The sequence below is a fragment of the Hypomesus transpacificus genome, chromosome 17 (genome assembly GCF_021917145.1).
Source record: "Hypomesus transpacificus isolate Combined female chromosome 17, fHypTra1, whole genome shotgun sequence".
NCBI classification, from domain to species: Eukaryota; Metazoa; Chordata; class Actinopteri; order Osmeriformes; family Osmeridae; genus Hypomesus; species Hypomesus transpacificus.
Window position 1 is genome coordinate 16,693,910 of NC_061076.1, and position 21,133 is coordinate 16,715,042.

At 51.0% G+C, this 21,133-nt stretch overlaps 1 protein-coding gene and 4 non-coding genes across 6 annotated transcripts; all 5 read left to right on the plus strand.

Moving 5' to 3' along the window:
- The first annotated feature begins 1,472 nt into the window (after positions 1–1,472).
- kpnb1 (karyopherin (importin) beta 1) lies at positions 1,473–20,719 on the plus strand. 2 transcript variants are annotated; one of them, XM_047038390.1, is made up of 22 exons: positions 1,473–1,804; positions 2,954–3,012; positions 3,992–4,174; positions 4,681–4,881; positions 5,223–5,375; positions 6,260–6,319; positions 6,453–6,542; positions 6,997–7,107; positions 7,681–7,782; positions 8,610–8,834; positions 10,163–10,354; positions 10,719–10,849; positions 11,341–11,488; positions 12,959–13,030; positions 13,351–13,495; positions 13,826–13,908; positions 14,204–14,311; positions 14,906–15,049; positions 15,406–15,511; positions 16,811–16,925; positions 17,163–17,324; positions 18,633–20,719. In XM_047038390.1, coding segments are annotated over exons 1-22 (2,631 nt in total). In that variant the 5' UTR covers positions 1,473–1,764; the 3' UTR covers positions 18,634–20,719. The 2 variants fall into 2 exon arrangements, with proteins under 2 accessions (XP_046894346.1, XP_046894347.1); XM_047038391.1 differs by having other exon boundaries at positions 7,693–7,782.
- LOC124480127 lies at positions 13,940–14,082 on the plus strand. Its single transcript, XR_006957525.1, has one exon. It is a non-coding gene; the product is annotated as a small nucleolar RNA SNORA79 (small nucleolar RNA).
- LOC124480129 lies at positions 14,548–14,693 on the plus strand. Its single transcript, XR_006957527.1, has one exon. It is a non-coding gene; the product is annotated as a small nucleolar RNA SNORA79 (small nucleolar RNA).
- LOC124480125 lies at positions 15,148–15,289 on the plus strand. Its single transcript, XR_006957524.1, has one exon. It is a non-coding gene; the product is annotated as a small nucleolar RNA SNORA79 (small nucleolar RNA).
- Positions 16,494–16,636, plus strand: LOC124480128. Its single transcript, XR_006957526.1, has one exon. It is a non-coding gene; the product is annotated as a small nucleolar RNA SNORA79 (small nucleolar RNA).
- Positions 20,720–21,133: the final 414 nt, after the last annotated feature.

The following is a 21,133-nucleotide window of genomic DNA, read 5'->3' on the forward strand; positions in this document are numbered from 1 at the left end:
CTATTCTAAGAGACTGAATCAGTCAGGTTGTGTCTTGTATACCTCTGTCTGTATATGTGGGGTCGATACTGGGTTTATGCATTCTGTTTACCGAGGCTCCGCCTAGCATCTTAACGCATATCAGTTGTTACACTGACAACCACTTTCGCTGACAGAAATGGTGGGCAGTTTATCACGATTGATAAAGTCCGATAACTCCAAAAGCTCTTATATCCAATCACAATGCAGTCATATCATTTTTTTTTTTACTGTCCTTTTTATCAAAGAGTTTGGCCCAAAGCCCTTTCTAAGCCTTGCTCTCCGGATTGTGTCGAGATCTGAGGCATTTGGTCATGCGTGAAAATGTGGCTGTAATTCCAATCAGCCTATAAGTGGGGGAATGAGCAAAGTACAACATTGTCTGCATTCAATGAATACCTTCAGATGTGTACGCTTGAGGTGAGAGGGTGGAAGGGAGACCCTTAAATCATTTTGACCCAAAACTTAAGACTGTACTGTTGTGTCTTTACCAAACTGTATTACACATGAAGATGCACTGGATCCTTGTAATACACCATGATAATCATCATCACTTCTTGCCAAAAGTCCTGCTTTCTTTAAAAAGGGGCATTTTATCAATTTCTTTCTTTTGCGCTTGTTCGTTTTTGTTAATGATTTTTTTTGTTTTTCATTGTGTTGATCAAAATGAGGAAGATAAGTTAGAACAATGCGAAAAACAGACAGAAAGACCAACTAATGGCAGCTACTTACGAGTGACTACTGTAAAATGATGAACTAAATAAAGACAATGGGGTTGTTTTTACAATATCGTTGTTGGCTCCACTTGTGAGACATTATTTCACATATTACAACTAATCCAGTTCTACATGCTAATTGCTGTCTGGCTCTACGTATTCATGATATGTAACATGTTCAGTAGATTAGAGATGGCGTATTGTGTTTTGCAAACTTTCAACACTTCAATTGACAGTGATTATGTTAGTATGAATAATCGATAGCGGTGCCGTGAGCAGGTGAGAAACTGTGTTACAAAGTGACTGGGTGGGTATACATTATTAAACCTGAATACTTGAAGTTGATTTAGATGTACCTAACATTCATTTGCTTCTCACAAACAGGAAAATAAGTGATGTCATAAAAGATTGAGAATGCATACACTTTGCATAATTAAGACCGCATCTTCATGTGGAAGTCCAAATGTAGGCTACTATTTTAAATCTGAGAAGTTCCCCATAATGCATACACGATTTTATTTTTATCTACTACAAATCATCGTCATGATTCAACCATAGTGGTTAAGTTTTTCACTGGATTTAAATGTTTATTTTTCTTCACTGGAATATTACAATAATAGCGTAATTCCGTTTACTGTACCCCGAGGTTTGTGCGCGCAACCGGAGACGCGACGGCGCGGTAGAGAAGGGAGGAGGGATTTTTTTTTCACTGTAGCAGCGGCGCGTGATATCCTTCCGCGGGAGTCAAGTGCGGCCCTTTCCCTCCCGACAACACAGGATGAGAACAAGCAGCATTGCTGCTAAAACACGTTATTTAACGCTGAGCTTTTGAATAATCGGCGTGTATTTGGTGCAAAACCAACCAACTAGGGATTAACCGGGGGTGTGTGTTTTTTCTCAGCGTCTTTTTATTGATTTACACACGTTCCTTTAGCATCGGTTGAACACTGAAGAAATATAATCCGGTTTGAGTTGTGCGCGGCAATCTAACTAGTTAGCGACTACTTCTGTGAAGAGTGGCTGGGACAGAATGGAGCTTATAACAATTCTCGAAAAAACCGTCTCTCCAGGTGATTATGCAAATAGATACATATTTCGAAATGCCGTGTGAATGATATTTTAGAACAACAACTTGACATGTGTATGACAGTACCGGTGAAAGTTAGCCAGCCAGATCTGAAAAGCAGGGGGGGAAATGCCTTGCTAAGCTATGCGGCTAATGCTAGCCACGGCCTGCTCAAACCCGCAGATGCGGCTGTTGCATGACGAGGGTGGTGCTTAGCTTAGCCAGCTAGCCCGGTAGCCGCGCTCTGTAAGCAGCATGCTGGTTTGGTGGCTAAATGCGTTAGCTTTAGTTCTGCTATGTCTAGTTAGCTAGGGAAAGCAACATGATTGACAAGTGAGGGAGTGCCCTGTTGTCAAATACTTTGAGTTGAAAAGTGTCGAGCTACATCGTGTACGATACAGCCAGTTCAGTTAATCAACCCGTGTTTAAACTAGCGAGCTAACTTCGTTAGTTAACCTAGCTTGCTGTAATTGATGTGCAAATGAGTCGGCCCTACCCCGCACACCAGCTACTTTGAACACATTACTAGCCAGGACATATGGGGATTGAAATCTTAAAAAGCCGAGGCCCAATAATACAATGTTCACAATATAAAGATACTTTTATTGTGGGCTCACGCCAATCGTTAGTGCTTAAGGTATCCGGATTGATCTTAACGATCTAGATTTAGAGATATTAGCCAGTGAGTTTTGAGTCTTGTCCATGCTGCGATACTTGTGCCATTTTACCTGCTAGCTAACGTTAGCCAACATGCTTTCGAAACCAGCCAGCTAACACATTGGCTAAGTGGTGGCAAATAGTTTGAAAGGCAGCTAATATAGCTAGCATGCAAACAACCATTTCTATAGTTAAAGCTTTTGCAATGTATCAAAATGCCGATTCACCGTCCTTTTAGCAGCGATAACGTAAAAGTGGTACGATTGTAAGTTCATGACATATCTAAATGTTATGAATTTGATTATGAAAGGCTGGATGTTACATCTATGGTGTCATGGCACTCTAACTAGAAATGTGGATGCATGCTAGGCAGATCCGGGTTAGCAAGCTAGCACAACTTTGCTGTTTCATTTCGGCGTGCGCCAGTGGCATAGCCACCCAACTTGGCTTAGCTGCACATCTACACGTTAACATTTCTCCCTCTTCTTCATCTCAGATCGAAATGAGCTGGAGGCGGCACAGAAGTTTCTGGAACAAGCGGCGATTGAAAATCTGGTTCGTATTCTGTTGTTATTTAACATTGATTAAACCGAAAGTGCTTATGCCGGTCACATTGGGCTCTGGCGCCAGAAACGGGATGAGTACGCAGTGAATACCCGGCGTCTCTACCAGAGCCCCCTCCCTTCCGACAACACCTCCACATTGTGGCAGCTAGCGTCACATGCTCAGCGGCTTTCAGAATGAATGGAGACCAGAAAAGCGATACTATTCTGCATCTAGTCAGCCAGCTGCTATACATGTCGGACGAGTTTAGCCGACATTACTCTTTGAAACCTCCTGGAGCACAATTGCATGGCATCATCGATTCCAGAGGCAGTCAGACATGCAGACAACGGGACATGAGGGCAGGCTTAGCGAGAGAGAAGAGGCGGATGTGCTGCACTTAGAACTAGGACATGTGGGTTGTATGTTCTAATCCCTGTTTGATTTACTTTGATACCTAAGCGTGTAGCCAACCGGTGACAGGGAACCGTCCTGGTACACTGGAAGCATCCAGCAAGCTTCCCTCAGACAGATGGTCTTATCAGTTTTGGACTAGAAATGAAAAGGGTGTCGCTAGCTGGCAGGGGAAGAGGGAGGTAATATGTGATCATGACATGTTACCAAGGCCTGGTGTTTCCTGCCTAATTGTTGACTAGCTGTGTATGAAATCCACCGTGCGGTGCTAAAGTCGATACAGTTTGGGTTTGGGCGCCCCTTTAGCTTACTGGGTTAGACGCATTCCATGAAAGCTGAGGCCCACACGCAGAGGTCCGGGTTCGATTCCGGCACAGGCCCTTGTCCGCATGTCAACCCCTCTCCTTATATTTTCTGTCCCCCCCCCCCCCCCCCCCCCCAAAAAAAGACAGAAAGTACACCGTCTCTGACATACAGAAAGTACACCGTCTCTGACGTAAATAATAAAGGCAGAAACGCTCCCAAAAATACATTTTAAACAAATACAAATCTGATCTAAAAATGTGTGTCGTTCCAGCCGACGTTCCTGGTGGAGCTCTCCAAGGTTCTGGCCAACCCAGGGAACACCCAGGTGGCCCGTGTGGCTGCAGGCCTGCAGGTGAAGAACTCGCTCACCTCCAAGGACCCAGACGTCAAGTCCCAGTACCAGCAGCGATGGCTGGCCATCGACGCCAACGCACGCCGCGAGATCAAGAACTTTGTAAGAGCTCACCTAAAACACCCTGGGTACTCATGAGGGGCTGGTCTGGCTCAGTGGTTAAGAGCAGTTCACTGCAGATCAAGTGATCGCAGGTTCGAATCCCCCTTGTGTATGTCATATTTGATTTAACTTCTGCTAAATGAACACATTATGCATCCTCTCCATGTTGTTATACTGACAGACTAGTACCTGTAGTCTGTCATTAGTACTTGTCCAGTAATGTAAATGCTTTCACTTATTCCCTATTGGCCCATCTTGTACCTATTCACCTATAGAATGAATAGGTACATCGTCAATGTGCCAATTGAATAACCTTTGAACTCTGAATTACAACAAACTCCAAGGCACTCAGAAATGATTAGTATTATGACGGCACAGTCATCCTAAACATTTCACGCATTTCAGAATCTGACCTCGCACCTCCAGGGTCAGCTATCTTAGTTCATACCACCTCCCCTCAGAGCAGCATCAGGAGGATGACCTCTGACCCCCCCTCCCCCCTCCAGGTGCTGCAGACCCTGGGCACGGAGACGTACCGGCCCAGCTCGGCCTCCCAGTGCGTGGCTGGGATCGCCTGTGCCGAGATCCCAGTGAGCCAGTGGCCGGAGCTCATTCCCCAGCTGGTGGCTAACGTGACGGACCCCAGCAGCACTGAGCACATGAAGGAGTCCACCCTGGAGGCTATAGGGTACATCTGCCAGGACATCGTGAGTACTGGAGCCTACGCACACACACCAAGGCCAGGACATATTGAGTATTACTTTATACTTGTGGTCTTCATTTTGTATATGATATACCTAAGGATTATTATATAATATGACTTATTATGTAATAGAACTGCAGCCAAAATGCCTTAAGAAAAGAGTGTGCAGCATGTCTGTGACCTGGTGTTGCTGTGACCTGGTGTTGCTGTGACCTGGTGTTGCTGTGACCTGGTGTTGCTGTGACCTGGTGTTGCTGTGACCTGGTGTTGCTGTGACCTGGTGTTGCTGTGACCTGGTGTTGCTGTGACCTGGTGTTGCTGTGACCTGGTGTTGCTCTCCCCCAGGACCCCGAGCAGCTTCAGGACAACGCCAACCAGATCCTGACGGCCATCATCCAGGGCATGAGGAAGGAGGAGCCGAGCAACAACGTCAAGCTGGCCGCCACCAACGCCCTCCTCAACTCCCTGGAGTTCACCAAAGCCAACTTCGACAAGGAGGTGGGCCGGACTCTCTCCCTGCCTCTCCCCTCCCTGCCTCTCCCCTCCCTGCCTCTCCTCTCCCTGCCTCTCCTCTCCCTGCCTCTCCTCTCCCTGCCTCTCCTCTCCTTGCCTCTCCTCTCCCTGCCTCTCCTCTCCCTGCCTCTCCTCTCCCTGCCTCTCCTTTCCCTGCCTCTTTCCTCCCTGCCTCTTTCCTCCCTGCCTCTTTCCTCCCTGCCTCTCCTCTCCCTGCCTCTCCCCTCCCTGCCTCTCCCCTCCCTGCCTCTCCCCTCCCCCTGCCTCTCCCCTCCCCCTGCCTCTCCCCTCCCCCTGCCTCTCCCCTCCCCCTGCCTCTCCCCTCCCCCTGCCTCTCCCCTCCCCCTGCCTCTCCCCTCCCCCTGCCTCTCTTCCCACTGCCTCTTCTCCCTGCCTCTTCTCCCTGCCTCTCCTCCCCCTGCCTCTCCCGTCCCTGCCTCTCTGTTCACTTTTTATTGTACGTAAGCTTAGTAACAGTACTTTCATCAAGGGAATTAATTATTAGCGAGGTGTTTCTTTGAATGTGTCTGGTCTATGATGAGAAACCATGCACCACGCTGAAGCAGTGATGGATAAACACCATATCTGAGACCTTCACCTGACACACTTAGAGCCTTCTAGCAGACAGCTATAGGACAGGACTGCCATACTGACTGCTGGCTTTAGATCAAAATGGACAAACAAATATTATAATGACAAGAACATATTTTATATTCTTATAATTTCTTACCTTATCAGTTATTTTATTACACGTTCATGCCTTTTTAACTGAAGTACAGTTCCTACGATGATAATTGTGTAGCACCAACCTATTCCTGGTATGTGTAAACGTACTCGTCATCAAACCGGCTTGTGGTTGTGATTTTCAGACGGAGAGACACTTTATAATGCAGGTCGTCTGTGAAGCCACACAGTGCCCGGACAACAGAGTGAGTATCAGCTGACCCCAGGGTGACCCCCCCCCCCCCCCCCCCCCCCCCGCCCTGCCCCCGCACGCCTCACCTGTACGTCCACTGCTCGTGTCATGTTGTGAGGAACGAATGTGTGGGATGTGTCCTGTAGGTGCGCGTGGCAGCCTTACAGAACCTGGTCAAGATCATGTCCCTGTATTACCAGTACATGGAGACCTACATGGGACCAGCACTTTTCGCGGTAAGCGGACCAACGCCCATGTCCCAACATGGCGCACACACACTGTGACGTAGCTCGTAGGAGCATATTTGGGTTGTGGAGAGAAGAAGGCTTGTGGGAAGTTTAGTCTTTGGCAACATGTCCGGTCTATGATGAGAAATCATGCACCACGCTGAATAAGTGATGGATAAACCTATTATCTGAGACCTGCACTCCCCAAATTACCAGTGTCAAAGTTTCTCTTAAAAAAAAAAAAAAAAAAATGAAATCAGAAATGAAACTTAACGCATCATTCTCCCCCTTCTCTCTCTACTTCCCCTCTCTCTGTGTCTCTCTCTCTGTGTCTCTCTGTGTCTCTCTCTCCCCTCTCTCTATCCCCTCTCTCTTCCCCCTCTCTCCCCTCTCCCCCCCCCCCCCTCTCTCTGTCTGTCTTTCTCTACCTCCCTCTCCATTCTTCCTCACTTCCTCCTCCCAGATCACAATAGAAGCCATGAAAAGTGACATAGACGAAGTTGCCTTACAAGGGATTGAGTTCTGGTCCAACGTTTGTGATGAGGAGATGGACCTGGCTATTGAGGCCTCTGAGGTAAGGGGGGGGGGGGACATCCAGTCATGGCTGAGGTTTGTTTGAAAATGTGTCTGGTCTGTGATGAGAAATCATGCACTACGCTGAAGCAGTGATGGATAACCCTACCACAGTATCTGAGACCTGCGAGCACAGCGCTCCCTGGCTCACCCCTTCTACACCTGCCACTGTGGGAGTCCCTCTCCCTGGCTGAACCCTTCGGTTTTAACTTTACAATGCCTCCCCTCTTTCTCTCCCTCCTCTCTCCTCCCTCTCCCTCCTCTTTCCTCCCCCTCCCTCCTCTCTCCTCCCCCTCCCTCCTTTCTCTCTTCCCTCCTCTCTCCTCCCCCTCCCTCCTCTCTCTCCTCCCCCTCCTCTCTCCTCCCCCTCCTCTCTCCTCCCCCTCCTCTTTCCTCCCCCTCCCTCCTCTCTCTTCCCTCCTCTCTCCTCCCCCTCCTCTCTCCTCCTCCTCTCTCTTCCCTCCTCTCTCTCCTCCCTCTCCCTCCTTTCTCCTCCCCCTCCTTTCTCTCTCCTCTCCTCCCCTACATCCTCTCCCTCCCCCACTCCCCCTCTCTATCCCCCCCCACCCCTCAGGCCTCTGAACAGGGCCGACCCCCAGAGCACACTAGTAAATTCTACGCCAAAGGAGCCTTGCAGTACCTGGTACCCATCCTGACCCAGACCCTCACCAAGCAGGTACGTTTCCAGCCAGGTGTTAGCTTGTGTTAGCGTGTCAGTCCTTAGCCTCCAACAGGGATGTCCAGTCTCGCCCGGGCCTCGGCTCGCGGCTGCCTCCAGCTCCTGTGTCCCCAGCTGGCTCACAGGGGAGGCAGCTCATGGTCCGCTGGAGCAGGGGGCAGTAATCCTAATCCTCCTGGCATGCCTGGTTTTCAGAGCTGCCGCAGAGCATGGCTGGAGGGAGGGGGTTGGCTGGGCTGGAGGGAGGGAGGGAGGTGGGGCAGGGCAGGACTGGAGGGAGGGAGGGTGGTGGAGCAGGGCTGGGCTGGAGGGAGGGAGGTGGAGCAGGGCTGGGCTGGAGGGAGGGAGGGGGGTGGAGCAGGGCAGGGAGGTGGAGGGAGGGAGGGTGGTGGAGCAGGACTGGGCTGGAGGGAGGGAGGGTGGTGGAGCAGGGCTGGGCTGGAGGGAGGGAGGGTGGTGGAGCAGGGCTGGGCTGGAGGGAGGGAGGGAGGTGGGGCAGGACTGGAGGGAGGGAGGGTGGTGGAGCAGGGCAGGGAGGTGGAGGGAGGGAGCCATGTGAGCTGATCTATATTAGTTAGGTAGTTACTGGTCTATGATGAGAAACCATGCACCACGCTGAAACAGTGATGGATAAACACCGTATCTGAGACCTACAGACACACACGCATGCCCTGATCAGGGCCCTGCTGTTCACAAGGAGCAGTGTTCAGGTACATCACCAACAGGACAGGGTACCAGGTGATGTACCCTGACCAGGAAGGGGTTTGTGTTGGTTGCTAATATCACCTCCACATCTGACCTCTCTCTCTCTCACCCTAACCCAGGATGAGAATGATGACGATGATGACTGGAACCCGTGCAAGGCTGCGGGGGTGTGTCTCATGCTGCTGGCCACGTGCTGTGAGGACGACGTGGTGCCCCACGTGCTGCCCTTCATCAAGGAGCACATCAAGCACCCTGACTGGAGGTACCGCGACGCCTCCGTCATGGCCTTCGGCTCCATCCTGGAGGGCCCGGAACTCAGCCAGCTCAAACCCCTGGTCATACAGGTAACCATGACCACAGCTCGGACCTTAGGCATGCAGGTTACCATGACTACAGCTCTGACCCTTAGTGATGCGGGTAACCACGGCTACCACCCACACCCACACGGGTAACCATGACCACCAAACCTTAAAAAGCCTTAGCGATACAGGTAACCATGACTACCAACCTGCGAACCCTTAGCGATGCAGGTAACCATGACTACCTCCCTCCTAACTGTGGCAGACGCAGTATCAAAGGCATCATTATTATTAGGATTAGTATTCCTCTCCTCCTGTCTCCCTGGTAACAGTACCAGGAGCAGTAGCAGTAAAAGGTAGAGGGTGTAACAATATATCGTGGTACAAAACTGTAACAATATATATTGTAGTCATGGAGATTTTTTTAAGTTAGATATGCCATCCGTTTGATCCTATTGGTTGAACTACCAACACACAACCTCTTGCACCTGCGTCATGCGTGCACACAACATGGAGCACTCACAGCTTGAACTGGGCAGTAGCCTAGCAGGGCTAAATGAGTTTGGCTCAAACTGAAATAGAAGATGCTCTGTCCACTTCTGGCAGCATGTTGTTTTCCACTTGACAAGAGGACGGTAAAAAAAGAACCAGACAAAACACAAACTGTGTAAAAACTGTCAAAGAAAAAACACTGTGTGTGTGTGTGTGTGTGTGTGTGTGTGTGTGTGTGTGTGTGTGTGTGTGTGTGTGTGTGTGTGTGTGTGTGTGTGTGTGTGTGTGTGTGTGTGTGTGTGTGTGTGTGTGTGTGTGTGTGTGTGTGTGTGTGTGTGTGTGTGTGTGGCAGAGTTGGTTATATATTTTCTGATAGACAAAAACAGTGACAAATGCTTTAGTATGGCTTCAAAATGTACTACTGAGAAAGCTAACAATTAACACTCGCACAGTAGTAGCATTGCTAGCCTACGAGTATTATGCTAGTTAACTTAGCCTGGAAGCTATCTAAAGCTAGCTAGCTAGCTACCGTTTTGGCAAAATAACTTGCCCTATGGGGACCGTTGGAAATATTTAGAACTCACGCAGCTAAAGGTTGAAGTTCTAATTTCAAATTTCATGTAAAACATCCGTTTTGTTGTTCAGTGACACACAAATTAACACACAAACATAAGTACTTAACATACAGAAGTTTAAATCAAATCCTGAAATATTGCACACTCTTGAAGTTGTTAAATTTAAGAACATTTTTTGGGGTGGGGCGTATCCTATCGTGAACCCAGTATCGTGATAGGTATTGAATCGTGAGCTGAGTATCGTTACCCTCCTAGTAAAAGTAATTATTATTATTATAATAACATCCTCCCCCCCCCCCCCCCCAGGCTATGCCCACCCTGATCGAGCTGATGAAGGACCCCAGTGTGGTGGTGAGGGACACCACAGCCTGGACCGTGGGGCGCATCTGTGAGCTGCTGCCAGAGGCTGCCATCAACGAGGTGTACCTGGCCCCCCTGCTGCAGTGTCTCATCCAGGGCCTGGGGGCAGAGCCCCGCGTCGCCTCCAACGTCTGCTGGGTGAGACACACACACCTGTACACACACACACACACCATGTTTACTGAGTCACACTGTAGGTGTTTGTTAGTGTGTCTGGTCTATGATGAGAAATCATGCACCACGCTGAAGCAGTGATGGATAACCCTACCACAATATCTGAGACCTGCATGATGACCGATGTTAGGGACATTTCGCCTCCAAGCTTTCAAAAACTAAATGAAATGAGGACTTGGTCAACACATTACTGCTTGATTTGATGACTTCCCTTCTCCCCTCTCTCTCCCTCCCATCTCCCCTCTCTCCTCTGTTCTCTCTCTCCTCTGTTCTCTCTCTCCCCTCTCCCTTCTGTCCTCCCTATCTCCTCTTCTCTCTCTCCCCCCAGGCCTTCTCCAGTCTAGCCGAGGCAGCGTACGAGGCGACAGACGCAGCTGAGGAGCAAGAGGAGCCGGCCACCTACTGCCTCTCCTCCTCCTTCGAGATCATCGTCCAGAAGCTGCTGGAGACCACAGACAGGTAGGAGGGCAGAGGGGGGAGAGAGCCAGGCTGGAGGGAGGAGATGGAGGCTGGAGGGGGGAGAGGGAGGCTGGAGGGGGGAGAGGGAGGCTGGAGGGAGGGCTGGAGGAAGGGTGAGGGCTGGCAAGACAGATCTAAGTTTACATTAGAGAGCCATGTTGACCTGATCTATATTAGTTATGGATCTAATATTAGTTATGGATCTGTATTGGTTCAGTTTTAGTTGCAGGGGGTAGTCATGACCTAGCAGGGATTCAGTATTGCATTTAACAGGGTTGGTTGATATGTAGGTAGGTACTGGTCTTTGATGAGAAACCATGCACCACGCTGAAGCAGTGATGGATAAACACCGTATCTGAGACCTGCACTGAGACAGTCAGAGAAGTGCCTCCTGCTTGAACGGGCTGACCAGCAGGCGTGTCGTAAGGTACAGAGGTGGTCTGTCATGGCCCACAGGGTTGCTGTGTGACAGGGATGTTGTCTGTGTGCAGGCCAGACGGTCACCAGAACAACCTGCGCAGCGCCGCCTACGAGGCCCTGATGGAGATCGTGAAGAACAGCGCCAAGGACTGCTACCCCGCCGTCCAGAAGACCACCCTGGTCATCATGGAGCGCCTACAACAGGTCCTCCAGATGGAGGTGAGATGGAGATGGAGGAGGACAGGAGGACAGGAAGGGTGGAGGAGGAGGACAGGAGGACAGGAAGGGTGGAGGAGGAGGACAGGAGGACAGGAAGGGTGGAGGAGGAGGACAGGAGGACAGGAAGGGTGGAGGAGGAGGACAGGAGGAGTGGAGGAGGAGGACAGGAGGACAGGAAGGGTGGAGGAGGAGGACAGGAAGGGTGGAGGAGGAGGACAGGAAGGGTGGAGGAGGAGGACAGGAGGAGTGGAGGAGGAGGACAGGAGGACAGGAAGGGTGGAGGAGGAGGACAGGAGGACAGGAAGGGTGGAGGAGGAGGACAGGAGGAGTGGAGGAGGAGGACAGGAGGACAGGAAGGGTGGAGGAGGAGGACAGGAGGACAGGAAGGGTGGAGGAGGAGGACAGGAGGAGTGGAGGAGGAGGACAGGAGGACAGGAAGGGTGGAGGAGGAGGACAGGAGGACAGGAAGGGTGGAGGAGGAGGACAGGAGGAGTGGAGGAGGAGGACAGGAGGACAGGAAGGGTGGAGGAGGAGGACAGGAGGACAGGAAGGGTGGAGGAGGAGGACAGGAGGAGTGGAGGAGGAGGACAGGAAGGGTGGAGGAGGAGGACAGGAAGGGTGGAGGAGGAGGACAGGAGGACAGGAAGGGTGGAGGAGGAGGACAGGAGGAGTGGAGGAGGAGGACAGGAGGACAGGAAGGGTGGAGGAGGAGGACAGGAGGAGTGGAGGAGGAGGACAGGAGGACAGGAAGGGTGGAGGAGGAGGACAGGAGGAGTGGAGGAGGAGGACAGGAGGACAGGAGGACAGGAAGGGTGGAGGAGGAGGACAGGAGGACAGGAAGGGTGGAGGAGGAGGACAGGAGGAGTAGAGGAGGAGGACAGGAGGACAGGAAGGGTGGAGGAGGAGGACAGGAGGACAGGAAGGGTGGAGGAGGAGGACAGGAGGAGTGGAGGAGGAGGACAGGAGGACAGGAAGGGTGGAGGAGGAGGACAGGAGGAGTGGAGGAGGAGGACAGGAGGACAGGAAGGGTGGAGGAGGAGGACAGGAGGACAGGAAGGGTGGAGGAGGAGGACAGGAGGACAGGAAGGGTGGAGGAGGAGGACAGGAGGAGTGGAGGAGGAGGACAGGAGGACAGGAAGGGTGGAGGAGGAGGACAGGAAGGGTGGAGGAGGAGGACAGGAAGGGTGGAGGAGGAGGACAGGAGGAGTGGAGGAGGAGGAGGGGTGGAGGAGAGGGAGTTGTTAGTTTAAGTAGGACCTGGAGTCATGCATAAACCACTACAGTAATACAGTAGTGCCAGTCTGGTCTATGATGAGAAAGCATGCACCACGCTGAAGCAGTGATGGATAACCCTACCACAGTATCTGAGACCTGCTTGTGTTTTATTCAATTGCAGAACATCCTTGTCGGTGTCTGTCTAGTGCTGCAGGATTGTGTCCTGTGTTAACATGCTTGCCTGTCCTTCCACAGTCCCACATCCAGAGCACGTCAGACAGGATCCAGTTCAACGACCTGCAGTCCCTGCTGTGTGCCACACTACAGGTAAGATCTGCTCCCCTTACCCTGCCTGGTACTAGAGCTGTCTGGTACTAGATCTGTCTGTCTGGTACTAGATCTGTCTGTCTGGTACTAGATGTGCTGAACTCCTCTCTGGTCTATGATGAGAAATCATGCACCACGCTGAAACAGTGATGGATAACCCTACCACATTATCTGAGACCTGCCCTCCCCCCTCCCTGACCTTGTGATTGGGACCTGGAACCCCCCTTCCTGCCCGTGCCCCAGGACTCAGAGCCCCACCCTTCTCCTGTGGTGCTGCTGCATGCCTGCTAAACCCCCTTCCCTCTCCCCGGTCCCTCCAGAACGTTCTGAGGAAGGTGCAGCACCACGACGCCCTGCAGATCTCCGACGTGGTGATGGCGTCACTGCTCAGAATGTTCCAGAGCACCGCCGGCTCAGGGGGGGTGCAGGAAGATGCCCTCATGGCCGTCTCCACGCTGGTGGAAGGTCAGTCTCTCTCTCTCTTAGTCTGTCTCTTAGTCTCTCTAGTGTCTCTCTCTTAGTCTCTCTAGTGTCTCTCTCTTAGTGTCTCTCCATCGCACATGTCTGCACCTCCCTCTTGTCCCCATTCTCCTCCCTCTCCCCCCTTGCCTCTTCCCTTTCCTCCTGCCTCCCCTCCTTCACTCCCCCCTTCCCTTTCCTCCTGCCTCCCCTCCTTCACTCCCCCCTTCCCTTTCCTCCTGCCTCCCCTCCTTCACTCCCCCCCTTCCCTCCAGCTCTGTCCACCTCTCCCTCCTTGTCCTGGTTTGTGACGGTCTGCTTGTGTGGTGTCCTCAGTTCTGGGAAGTGACTTCCAGAAGTACATGGATGCCTTCAAGCCTTTCCTGGCCATCGGCCTGAAGAACTACGCAGAGTACCAGGTGAGTACCGACCACCGTGGCACCTTTCCCCTGACGCCTGTTCCTCCTTCTGCCAGAAGTCAGGCACGATGGATTTTAGAGCGTCACAGAGTCAACAGGGTCTCTTTCACCCAGTGGACACAAAGGCAGCAGGGCTGTCTGTTGTCACACTGGACTTTGCGGGACCCGACACATTCATACAGACCTGACACTTCTCAGCAACTGTCCACAGCAGAGCTGGTGTACGAGCTGAACTGCGCGCGTGTGCCCTAACGCGCCCTAATGTGCCCTAACGTGCCCTGGTCCCTGTCTGCAGGTGTGTCTGGCGGCCGTGGGGCTGGTGTGTGACCTGTGTCGAGCCCTCATGACCAACATCCTGCCCTTCTGTGACGAGATCATGCAGCTGCTGCTGGAGAACCTTGGGGTGAGGACGCCACCGCTCTGGAGCCTGTTCTGCTTTAGATGGGATGAATAGTGACAGTATGGAGAGAGGAGGGGTGTGGGGGGAGGGGGGGGGCAGCTAGAGAAGTAAGACATGTAGCAAAGTAAAAGGCCCAGGCTGGAATCAAACCCGTGGCCGCTGCAGTAAGGCTCTAGCCTACCAGGTGACCCCTTTGCATGCAGCTGTTCCACTGGGCCTGTAAGAAGGATCTGTTGTCCTGACGCTAGATCCTCCCTCTGCTGCCAGTCAGGCACTGTGGATTTTAGAGCGTCACAGATGAACGCAGGCTCTGGTTCAACCAGTGGACATAAGGTTGTTCTGTTACCTGTCTAATGGACACTGGCTTTTACTGGAGCCTACACACTGACCTGGTCATCTGATTACTGCTCCATGTGTTGCTGCTGGGCATGTGAAGGTTCTTGAAACAAAAGCTTTTCATTGGAAGTTATGAGATAAAGAAAACTCTTTTCTGTTCAGTGCGAAAGGTTAAATTGAGCCTGGAAGGTCCAGATGTAATGATTGCAGGCACTGAGAGTGAGTGTGTGTGTGTGTGTGTGTGGGTGTGTGCGCGTGCAGAATGAGAATGTGCACAGGTCCGTTAAGCCTCAGATCCTGTCAGCGTTTGGGGACATCGCTCTGGCCATCGGAGGAGAGTTCAAGAAGTACCTGGAGATCGTCCTGGACACCCTGCAGCAGGCCTCACAGGCCCAAGTGGACAAGGTACAGCTCCCCCTGCTCTGGTCCTCACTGGGCCACCCTGTACCCCACCCTGCCCCCCTCCTGTACCCCACCCTGCCCCCTTCTGGCGGGGTCGGTCCTGACGCCTGTTCCTCCCTCTGCCAGAAGTCAGGCAGTATGGATTTTAGAGCGTCACAGAGCTAACAGGGTCTCTTTCACCCAGTGGACACAAGGCAGCAGGGCTGTCTGTTGTCACACTGGACTTTGCGGGACCCTACATTTATTTTAAAGATGAATTGCCGTGGAATTCCCTTCTGTTGCTGGCTTTGTTGATCATTGATCACAAAAGCGTTGATGTTTTGCTCCTGTCATGTGGTGATGGTGTGTTTGTGTCCTAGACGGACTACGACATGGTGGACTACCTGAATGAGCTGAGGGAGGGATGCCTGGAGGCCTACACCGGCATCATCCAGGGCCTGAAGGGGGACCAGGAGAACGTCCACCGTGAGTACACCTCCACCTTCCTCTACACCTCCACCTTCCTCTACACCTCCTTCCTCCACACCTCCACCTTCCTCTACACCTCCACCTTCCTCTACACCTCCTTGCTCCACACCTCCACCTTCCTCTACACCTCCACCTTCCTCTACACCTCCACCTTCCTGTACACCTCCACCTTCCTCTACACCTCCACCTTCCTCCACCCCTCTACACCTTCTCCTCTAGACCAGAAACCACCAGATTCTCGCGTTGTCGTGATCTCTCAAATACAGCATTGTCACAAGATTACTAGACCCAGTGGGATTCAGTTAACGTGTTAGTCTCAGTAACTCAGTAACAAGTCTACACAGGTCATCATTGTCTACTTCCTGTGACTTCCTGGTGCAGAGCCACCCAAAGCACAGCTGTTTTACATGTGATTTGCATATCAGACCCCATAGGATAAGAATGCAGCTTCTGTAGAGTTGCTCAACTCGGATGTGTTGCTCAAATTAGAGGCAGGTATGTAGACACAAGAAGGCCCGTCCAATCATTGCATTCTGTCTGAATGCCGTCCAATCATTTGTGCCGGTCCGACCTTAACGATTGGTCGTGTTACCTTTTAGATGCGTGAGTTCTAAATACTTCCGACGCTTCCACCAGAGTTATTTTTCCAAAATGGAAGCTAGCTACCTTTAGTTAGCTTCCGTTACGTAGCAACCTAGCATAAAACTCGTAGCAATGTTACTACCTGCTAGTGTTAATTGTTAGCCTCCTAATTTTACATTTTGAAGCCATACGATAGCGTTTGTCATATGTTTTTTGTCTATCGGAAAATAGTCTGTTGTAATGTTCAGAATCACGTGTGATGCTACTCTATGGTGCCCTGCTTCCGAACGATCACATGTGCGACGCTACTCCTTAATCCTTAATTCTTAATTACAGTCCTATTCATTACATTTTTACCGTCAAACTTTAAATGTCTTCATCCTCTGGTTTCACGCCCTGACGCCTGTTCCTCCGTCTGCCAGAAGTCAGGCACGATGGATTTTAGAGCGTCACAGAGCTAACAGGGTCTCTTTCACCCAGTGGACACAAAGGCAGCAGGGCTGTCTGTTGTCACACTGGACTTTGCGGGACCCGACACGTTCATACAGACCTGACACTTCTCAGCAACTGTCCACAGCAGAGCTGGTGTACGAGCTGAGAAACTGTACACTGTGCCGTCCCGTGGTGAAAGAAAACCAATCTGAAACGATGTACTCCCAGGAATATGAGTGTCTCCTCCATCCTCCTCTAACACACACTCCTCTCCCCCCCCAGCTGATGTGATGCTGGTCCAGCCCAGAGTGGAGTTCATCCTCTCCTTCATCCACCACATCGCAGAGGATGAGGACCACACTGATGCTGTGGTGGCCAACGCAGCTGGACTCATCGGGTAAGCAGGAGGTTTGGGTTAGGGTAAGCAGGAGGGTTGGGTTAGGGTAAGCAGGAGGGTTGGGTTAGGGTAAGGTGGAGGGTTGGGTTAGGGAAAGGTGGAGGGTTGGGTTAGGGTAAGCACGAGGCTGCATGGCTGGAGCCTTCTGTGTAGGGATGCACACATCTGTACCCTCTTCCTCTCTCAATACATCTTTACTCTCTCTCTTTCTCACTCTCTGCCCCCTCCCCTCTACAGTGACCTGTGCACGGCGTTTGGAAAGGACGTGATGAAGATGGTGGAGGTTCGGCCCCTCATCAATGACCTGCTGACTGAGGGCCGCAGGTCCAAGTTCAACAAGACCAAGACTCTGGCCACCTGGGCCACCAAGGAGCTCCGCAAGCTGAAGAGCCAGGCCTGGTGAGACGCCACCTCCACACTTAGGAACCACCTCCACACTTAGGAACCACCTCTACGCTTAGGAACCACCTCTACGCTTAGGAACCACGTCCACGCTTAGGAACCACCTCCATGCTTAGGAACCACCTCCATGCTTAGGAACCACCTCCACACTTAGGAACCACCTCCACACTTAGGAACCACCTCCACACTTAGGAATCACCTCCACACTTAGGAATCACCTCCACACTTAGGAATCACCTCCACACTTAGGAATCACCTCCACACTTAGGAAACACCTCCACACTTAGGAAACACCTCCACCTCCACACTTAGGAACCACCTCCACCTCCACACTTAGGAAACACCTCCACCTCCACACTTAGGAAACACCTCCACCTCCACACTGAAGAACCACCTCCACACTTAGGAAACACCTCCACACTTAGGAAACACCTCCACCTCCACACTTAGGAAACACCTCCACCTCCACACTTAGGAACCACCTCCACACTTAGGAAACACCTCCACACTTAGGAACCACCTCCACACTTAGGAAACACCTCCACCTCCACACTTAGGAAACACCTCCACGCTTAGGAAACACTTCCACCTCCACGCTTAGGAAACACTTCCACCTCCACGCTTAGGAACCACCTCCACACTTAGGAAACACCTCCACACTTAGGAACCACCTCCACACTTAGGAAACACCTCCACCTCCACACTTAGGAAACACCTCCACGCTTAGGAAACACTTCCACCTCCACGCTTAGGAAACACTTCCACCTCCACGCTTGGGAACCACCTCCACGCTTAGGAACCACCTCCACGCTTGGGAACCACCTCCACGCTTGGGAACCACCTCCACACTTAGGAAACACCTCCACGCTTAGGAACCACCTCCACGCTTAGGAACCACCTCCACGCTTAGGAACCACCTCCACGCTTAAGAACCACCTCCACGCTTGGGAACCACCTCCACGCTTGGGAACCACCTCCACGCTTGGGAACCACCTCCACGCTTGGGAACCACCTCCACACTTAGGAACCACCTCCACACTTAGGAACCACCTCCACGCTTAGGAACCACCTACACCTAAACGCTAATGAACCACCACCTAAACACTTTATAACCAACATAGATGCTCTCCAAAGTAACAGGATTGAATAGTCAGGATTATCCGGTGTGTGTGTGGTCAGCAGATGTGTAGGGTGTTACGAGGTGTAAAATAGCCCCGCGACAACAGCACTGTCACGTCACACTGTCACATGTGCGGCGCCGTCATTGGCTAAGCTCTTCTTCTTCTTCTCCCCCTCTCGTTGCAGATTTCACGCTGGTTGGGGATGAATATTCTACATGGATGAACAATGAGAACATACGCCCCGCTGGGCTTCCTTCTGTCTCCTGTGTGTGGGTCAAAGCAGAAGTGAAGTGTGCGCTGAGTGAGAGAGAGTGAGAGAGAGAGCGAGTGAGCGAGCGAGTGTGAGCGAGTGAGAGCGCGAGCGAGAGAGGATCGACATCATACCACCTTCTGAGTACAGTTCCAGCAGTCGCCGGCAGACTAGCAGCCCCACCCCCGACCCCCCTCGACGACCTTCAACCCCCACCTACCCACACCCCTCCTCCTCCTGGCCACCCGTGGACTGTTCTGACTTGGACGAGGACTCCTTACAATCTCCCTGGACCGCTGTAGGCTAGCTCTAGAACTCTTCTGATTAATAACTAACTTTAGTCTACAACCGGAAAAACAAACTGCCAAAATGTGGTTTCTTTTTGGGGGAGGGGAAAAACCAACCGATCTGAAAAGGACTTGACTATTTTGCTCTTTGACCGATCTGTGGAAGACGGACTACTTATTTTTTCTTTTTTTTTTTTCTTTTTTTTTTTTTTTTCTTACAAGCACTATATGGTTGTGGACTTCAACAAAACGGAGATGGTCAATTTTACGCAAATGTTAAACCCAGTTTGGCCGTAGACACGCGCCTTAGCACCACTGCTGGGATTGGAGGAAATGGAATCAGAAGGGGATGGGAGCCCCCCCCCACCTCTCTTACCTCTCTGCCCCCCACCCCCCTCCCCCCCCAGCCCGCTCCTCCATCGGTCTCCTCCCCAGTGCCACAGGGGCAAGGGGGGCCAGCTAGGCTGGGAGTATCTGGTGTGAATGAGGGAGGGGGGGCGATTTACTGTCTCCACCCCCCCTGAACTCCCCTCCCGGTCATAACAAATACATAAATGATGATGATGATAATAAAGCTGGAGGTAAATTGATGAATTTGTCCTGCTCTCTTTGGGAGATGACAACTGAAGTGTGGGCGGAGCCAACTGAGGTGTGGGCGGAGCCCCGTACCTACACAGCACTTGTGTGATCTGGCGAGATGGTGTTCGTTCTTCTTTTCCTACTAGAGAATCACTGACTGTTCACCGGTTATCATTTACTTTGCTTTTTTTTTTTTTTTTTCAAAGCATCGGTTGCAGTTCCTCTTCAGTGTGGGCTTGTGTAGATTCAACTCGACCCTCCTCGACCAATCAGGGAAGACTCAATGCAAGGGGAACACAAAGCACTCAATTTAACAAGTACCACTTCACCTCCTTCATTAACCATGCGTGAGCAGGAGAATAAAGAGTGCCAAATTTATATCCAGGCTTCTCAGCAAATAGGTTTGAATTTTAAACGGATGCTATGGTATTGAAGCAAATTCACTATTGCCTATAGGGGAAGTGGGTTCAATCCGGGAGGTTTCTGAGTGATCTCCGTGACCTAGGTAATTGGGCTCGTGCTAGCTTGTTACGTTCCCATTTCTAGATGTTTTCGCTGTATTTAGTTGGGAAAGGGACTCACCATTCTTGTTCAAATTAAGAATTGAAGACGTTTGTATAAGGTTATATTTTTCCATTGCTATGAAAAACAATAAAATGATATCAAACATTCCCCAAGCAGTTCTGGTACCTTGGTCTGTGGTTTATATCTACTTTGCAACGGTTTATCGCGAATGCACTGTACTTGTCGGGTTCCCATAGAAACACGAGACTTAATATGCATTTGTCAGTTGACTTAGATCAGGTTTAGTTGCAGTAGAATGTTCCCCCCCTCTGAACTGTTTGCACTCATGTCCCACATCCTTGTTAGTCTTTTGCTTTATTCAAATTTTTTTGGAAGCTGTCGATTTCATGTACTAAACGACCTTGGGAGTCTCCTGAATGTTGAATCTGTGAACCTCCAGGGTCTGTCTGGGGTCATCTGACAACACTGTTTCATTTGAATTGGGACATCGTTTTTCAGTGACTTAGGGGGCCATGTTGCACCAATTCAGATTGTCAATGTTTTACAAACAAAAGCATTGAGATCCATGTAGGCTTGAGGCAATCTGCGTGCATCTTGCGTTCAAACAAATAAAATCTATATTGTACTGAATACCCTTCTCGTGTCTGATTTGATCTGAGCTGTTGTGACTGGCTTATTTTGTTGGGGTGAAGATCACTTCAGGATAGTGTTTGTTTGTACTAGAGAATCCTCTTAACGATTATCTTTATCCAGAAACAACATCTGGATTTCCCTGCCTGCCATCCCATAATATCCATGAGGCTGTGAAGAGGGTTAGAGGGGCATTTGTACCGTGTTCAGCAGTAGACTGTTAGGATGGTGTTGCCCCCTACTGGTGCACAGGATGAACTGAAGGCCTAGGGCTTGTTTCCTTCTATCAAATTTCACTGTGGAACCTATAATCTTCTGTCACATGAACAAGTCTGGCAGACCTGTTGATGATGTGAGCGTGATGAGATGTTTTACGTGACACGCGTGAGATGTAGGTCTCTGGAACGTTCTAGC

Bases quoted from the DNA above. Each gene is read 5' to 3' on its own strand.
- kpnb1 (XM_047038390.1), top strand. From the start codon at position 1,765: ATGGAGCTTATAACAATTCTCGAAAAAACCGTCTCTCCAG. The intron at 10,355-10,718 runs GTGAGACACACA...CTCTCCCCCCAG, and splicing joins TCGCCTCCAACGTCTGCTGG to GCCTTCTCCAGTCTAGCCGA. The intron at 13,909-14,203 runs GTGAGTACCGAC...CCCTGTCTGCAG, and splicing joins AGAACTACGCAGAGTACCAG to GTGTGTCTGGCGGCCGTGGG.